Source organism: Ictidomys tridecemlineatus, chromosome 16, assembly GCF_052094955.1.
Source record: "Ictidomys tridecemlineatus isolate mIctTri1 chromosome 16, mIctTri1.hap1, whole genome shotgun sequence".
NCBI lineage: Eukaryota > Metazoa > Chordata > Mammalia > Rodentia > Sciuridae > Ictidomys > Ictidomys tridecemlineatus.
Window position 1 is genome coordinate 38,441,566 of NC_135492.1, and position 5,836 is coordinate 38,447,401.

Genomic DNA, 5,836 nt, shown 5'->3' on the forward strand with positions numbered 1-5,836 from the left:
TAACTTTTTATCTGATACAGAAGGAGCAGCACAGTCCCGTGAGACACAGCAGATACAGTGTCTGTGGCCCCCACACCAGGGTTTCTTCAAAGCAAAGCATCTTTGACCTGGATTTTGAGGCCATGCCAAGCTCTAGGAGCTCCCGAGAGGCAGGGACAGCCATGAGTGTCTTGGGGACATGCTCCACCTGCTTTTTAATCTAAACACAGTGTGTCCTGGGTCTTTCCTCATCGAGACGTAGACATTCTTCCCGTCTTTTAGGAAGTGGCAGGCCAGTGGCTTTCTTTTTGTGAGAGCCAAGTGTTGTCACGAGTGTGACTCACCTGCTGCGTGTCCTCAGGATGAACAGGAAAACCAGAGCTGGGTGGTGGGTGGCGGTGGCGGTCTGGTCCCCGGAGCTGGAGGCCCTCCCGTCTCTAACGCGGCTCCCTCTTGCAGATTGGCCCGGATCCTCGTCCGCCTGCCTGCGCTCAGGCTGATGAGCTCCAGCATAACGGAGGAACTCTTTTTCACTGGTCTCATTGGCAATGTTTCAATAGACAGCATAATCCCCTACATCCTCAAGATGGAGACGGCGGAGTACAACGGCCAGATCACCGGAGCCAGCCTATAGTACCCACGCGCGCCCGCCACCGCCCGTGGGACCCGCCAGGACCGCTCGGACCAAGGGGAGCAAAAGTAGTGGTGTTTGGTATGTGCAAAGGGTGGCCGGGTCCCACCCGGTTCCTCCTGTTGACCCCAGACAGTGGGATCCTCTCCCGCCGTGAGAAGCGTTTTCATGCCTTTTGATGAAGATTTTGGAAAAATCTTTTAACTCCATTTGTATTTAGCAATTCTCAAAGGGCAAAAAACCAGAAAAATGAAGTTTTATAATGTCAGAGACTAGTATTAAAGCAACTAAAAGAACCTAAGAGAACAGTATGTGTGTAAATATATTAAAAATGTCCTTGGAATTAATAGCTACTAATTGCCAGGGTGACAATAGCACTTTCTAAGCACTTGTTATCAAACTTTGTAACGTTAGCGACACCTGCCTGTGGGCGGGGCCACGGGAACGCGGGCACCTTTGGCTGGAGCGCTGGGGACTGGCACCGCGGGTTCCGGAGACAATCATTTGTTTAGAGCGTCGTGGCTCCTCGGTCTGTGCACGTGGCTCCTGTGAACGGAAATATGGTGACAGGGCTGACCATCGGGTCCCCTGACCGCGGTCCTGGTCTGTGGCGGGCTTCTGCGGACTCTCCATCACCTGCACCTGCTTCTGAGGATTAGGTTGGAGCGGGTCAGACCAAACGGCGACAGGAGACCTGTCACACCTCCAGCAACGGCAGACGTCCTCAGGTGGCCTCACGCTCGTGGCAGCTGCAGCCTCTGACCCGGCAGGGTGGGCACCCTCCACCCTGCACGCCTCTTCCCGAGTAGGTGGGGAGGGGGCTGCGTGGACAGGGACGGTGCAGCTTCTGGCGTGAGGACCCCTGTCCAGGGGTTTCCACCTGACACCCCGGGAGCAGGTCAGGGCTGGTGGCACAGGAGCCCAGCAGCTCGTCCTCTGCAGGTCATGAACATCAGGGGTGGCCTCTCACTGTCCCAGCAGGCCACCGGTCCTGTAGAAAGCAACCCTCATCCCCAAGGGACCGTCTTCCTCAGAAGTTAGCGACCAGAGTTGACACCAAAAGCCGAGCTCGGTTACCAGGCATACTGTCACCTCCATGAGCATAGTTTGCATCTGTTGACCAGGTGGCCTGTCTCCACGGCTCTGGGTGTGGGCTCCAGCCAGAGGGGCTGCGTCCTCCTGGGGGGGGCAGCGCTCCGGGCTGTGGCAGCAGGATCAGGGGAGACGCATCCGCCTCGGGCTCTGTCGCTAGGGCTGTTCCTCCTCGTGAGCAGCAGAGGCTGGAAAGTGGTTGTGGTGGCCGATGGACTTGAGTGTTTAGGGAAGTGACACAGAGGCTCCCCGAGAGCACAGCTGGCCTGGTGGGTGTCCCTTGAGCCGCCACTTCCATGTTCTTACATTTCCGAGGGCCGCATGGTGGCCTGGGGGCCCCGTGTGCCTGCAGAGGTGCGGCCTGAGCTGCCCAGGGCTGAGTCCGGAGGACGCTCTCGGGCTCAGAAGTCCCTCGTGTGGCCAGAGCCTCGGTTTACTTAAGGACACTCACCATTTGGGGTGCGGCCGTCACAGGTTGTCAGCGTTGGGGAGCTTGTGGTCTGGGTGTGACGACGTGAGGCCAGGTCCCCGAGGTGCTCTGCATGGAGCCTGGGTGAGGACACCAGCCCAGGGGGGAGGACGGTCCCCACGGTCACTTCTTGTTTAAGTGGCCTTCTTCCTAGAAGTAGCTCAAATGACGTTGAGTCAGGGGTTGGAGTCACGCGCGCGTACACCAGACGGGAAGAGACCCAGGCGCTCAGCCCAGTGTCACGCTGGTCCCTTTCCTCCTGGAAGGTGACGTGCTGCCCAGCCTCTGCCCTCGGGCTGAGGTTTGGGGTCCTTAAGTGGGTTTTTCTACTGAATCTGGGGTGTGGTTGCCGTGCGCCCTCGTTTTCTAGCTTGTGGGCAGGCAGGGCTGGACACAACCCTCCCCGGGGCCACTGGGGCAGCTGGCCATGGTGGGAGCCAGCCTCAGGCTGGAGCCTCACCCTGTCCTCTGGGGACGCCTCGCTGCAGAGCAGTCCTGGTGGCAGTTGGCATCCGTGTCCAGAAGCCTCTGGCTAGTGGCATTCAGGTCCCTTCAGCCTGTTAAGTGTCCTGTGAGACCCGACTTTTCTCCAGGTGCCCTTGGGTCCTGGGAACACCTCAGCCAGTAAGCAGATGCCCCCATGTCCCCTGCCCAGCCACCGGTCTCTAGGTCAGTCACGCAGCTCTGAAAATGGTCTCAACTTTGTAGATTTTGAAACCCAAGACCCCAGTGCCACAGGGCGGCTCTGGGTCTTTGCACTCTAGGTTCCGGGCCACCCCCTCCTCTGCATCCCCGCAGTGTGCACTGGGCGTGTCCAGCCCCAGGGCTCCGCAGCAGCCTGGGTGACGTACGTGTGTCCACACCCTGAGTACAGAGCTCTATGGTGTGTGACAGGTGCTCAAGGCCCCTGGTTGGGGGAGACGCTGGTTTTCCTACCTGTATCTTCCCGTGGGGAAGCCTTTCTCTCCAGACAGGACAGGAGGACATTTCTGTTCACACGAGGGCTGCAGCGTCCCCAGCTACGTGGCCATTTCTCAACTCGGTCACACGGCAGCTGGCAGCCCAGCTGGAAGGAGCTCCCCAGGTCCCGTGCTCCACAGGGCCAGAGCCAGGCCAGGGTGCGGACTGTCCTTGTCAGCGGGGCCTAGAGTGAGGCCAGGGCACAGCCGGGGAGGGGGGGTCTTTGGTGCAGTTCCCTGTCCCCTGGGGGCATGGCGGGAAGTCCCCAGGCTAAACTCCTTTCTGAAAAATTCAAATCATAATTTTCAGAAAAGAACTGGTGTTTGTCCTTAAAGCCACAGACACCAAGTTTCTGTCACCAGGTCTAACCTGATGACTCCCCATAATCGGGCTCAGAGCGGAGACCCGGCCCTGCAGCCAGGCCCAGCCTGGCGGTCACCGCTGGATGACCGGGACCCTCCCGGGCCCCAGGCTGCTCTTTTTCTTGGTGCAGTGTCAGCATGGTCGAGGACACGGGGACAGTGCTCAGTGCCTTTGAGAGATGCGGGCCCTCAGCGCTCGGTGGCCCTACTTTGATGTAAAACGAAGGTGGCGCTGCTGTGGCCCTCACTTGCTGTGACAATCACATGTTTGAAAGTGGCTTTCTAGCTGAAAAACATGGAGGCCTGCCTGATACTCTGTCACCTGTCTGGCCGGCACAACAGCAGCCGAGTGACCCCAACCACTTGACAGGGCATTAAAGGGTGAAGGTTGGGGACAGCAGGCTCTCCCTTAAGAGTGGCTTTTCCTCGGGAGCAGGCTCAGTTGTGAGAGTGGCAGACTTGCTGTCCTGTGTCTCACCTGTCCCCCGGGGGCCAGCGCTGGCCTGGTCCTCTGACTGCGAAGCTGCACGTGTCCCCACACCCCAGCTGTGGGTCCCCGCTAGTTGAGACTCCTGTAAAAATGCAGCCGCGTCCCAGCCGGTAAAAAGGCACCCCCCAGAGGACAGTGCGGGCGTGAGGTTTCCTGGGACCGTCCCTGTCACCCTGCCCTTCTCTCCTTGACGCCGTGACGTTTGGACTCCGGGTTGAGACCCTGTGGAGGCTGCAGCTGTGCACAGCTCCCGTCCCCCATGAAGCGAGTGTTCTGTGATGGCATTTCAATGGCATGTCCTTTTTAACCTGATTTTGTATCTAACGCTGTCCCGCCCGCGGCCCTGCGCTGTGTCCGTGGCGCTGCCGTGCATGCGCAGCTGTGTGCGTGACCCATGCTGTCTGACGTGGCCTCACTGTGGCCCACCCTGCTGCCCACAGGAGGGCAGACCATTAAAAGTGAATTAAAGCCTCGTGTGCGCCTGCTCCTCATTTCTCCCCACCGCACTGGTGACATCTGGCCGAGGGCCCTGTGGGGACTGTTGGGGTGGGACAGTGCCCCTCTCTCCACCTGACCTTGGCCCTCAACACCTGGCAGGGAAAACCCAGGCAGCGACCTCTGTGTCCCGCAGGGTGGCTCCTGGGTGAGGGGTGAGGCTGCTTCAGGAGCAGGGCGGCCACCCCACCCCGTCACCAGGCCTTGAGCCACAGCGCAGCAGGCTCCTCCTCTAAGGACAGTCACTCACCAGGGTGGAGCCACCAGTGGGGGACGAGCTCATGGTCACCTGGCCTCATTTCACAGGTAAGGACGCTAAGGCCCCAAGTCACAGGCAGGACAACTCGTGACAGCCAGATCCCCGAGTGGCACTGCCCGCCGTGCCTCCTGACGGCCACACAGCCGCTGTCTGCAGACCCGCCCCACGGCTCAGCCCTCCCGCTCCGCCAGTCCCCGTGTCTCAGATTCATCAAAGACAAGTCCCAAACAATGACGTGCGTGATCCTCGTCCACTGTCCACGTCCCAGGGAGGGCGGCCCCAGGCCAGCCACCACTCACCTCCACCCACTGGCCCGGAGGCGTGGCGGGTGGTCCCCACAACCGTGCTGAGCCTGACCCTGAGCCCAGGCCTCTGTCCCTCTGCACAGAGGGGCGATTGTTCTGGATCAGGGTCCCCCTCATCCTAGGAGTTCATGTCACCAAGCCAGCGGCTGGGTTGGGGGCAATAGAGTGGCCCTCCACACTGGCTGTGGGAGACAAGGGCCACACTGCCACCAAACAGCAGCCCGTGAGCCTGTGGCCCTCAGAGCACCCTGTCCACTACGACTAGAGCCACGAGCCATCGCCCAGCACAGGTCTGGTGCAGAGTCACTGCAAACAGGAACCTGGATGTCACCATCTCTGGCAGGTCCCTAAACCACATTACAGCTCCCACAGCCACGCTGCCCGCTGTCCCCAATGGCAGAGGCCACCTGCACCAGCTACCACCCTGGGGGGCTGTAGGACCAGCCAGGCTGACCCCCACACCCACCTCCTGGCCGAGTCGCCAGGGCTCTGTGGGTGGCCTCGCCAGCAGGGGCCACAGACCTGAGTGACAGGGACCTGCACCACAGTGGGCTGCTGCAGCTCTGCCCAGGCCAGACCCCACGCCACACAAGGGCCACATGCTTGTTGGAAAGGCCAGCCCTCTGAGGAGTGGAAAAGCCACAAAGCCACAGGCTCAGCCATGGTGGCTGTCACCTCCCCGAGAGTAGACGACCCACAGCACTGGAGCAGAGTACCAGGACAACACGGTGGCAACGGCCTCTACGCTCCCTGCCCAGAGCCCCTTCCCTGCAGCAGGACCAGAGGCACACCGC

The 5,836-nt window shown here is 60.4% G+C and overlaps 1 protein-coding gene across 8 annotated transcripts in view; it reads left to right on the forward strand.

Moving 5' to 3' along the window:
- Nucleotides 1-4,455, forward strand: part of Nr2c2 (nuclear receptor subfamily 2 group C member 2) — a 66,092-nt gene extending 61,637 nt beyond the window's left edge. For 5 of the 8 annotated variants that reach the window (XM_078033415.1, XM_078033417.1, XM_078033414.1 and 2 more), the window contains one exon: nucleotides 439-4,455. In XM_078033415.1, coding sequence (XP_077889541.1) covers nucleotides 439-789 — 351 coding nt within the window. In that variant the 3' untranslated portion in view covers nucleotides 790-4,455. The remainder of the gene's footprint in view (nucleotides 1-438) is intronic. The other 3 variants (XM_078033416.1, XM_078033421.1, XM_078033420.1) reach the window with 3 other exon arrangements.
- Nucleotides 4,456-5,836: the final 1,381 nt, after the last annotated feature.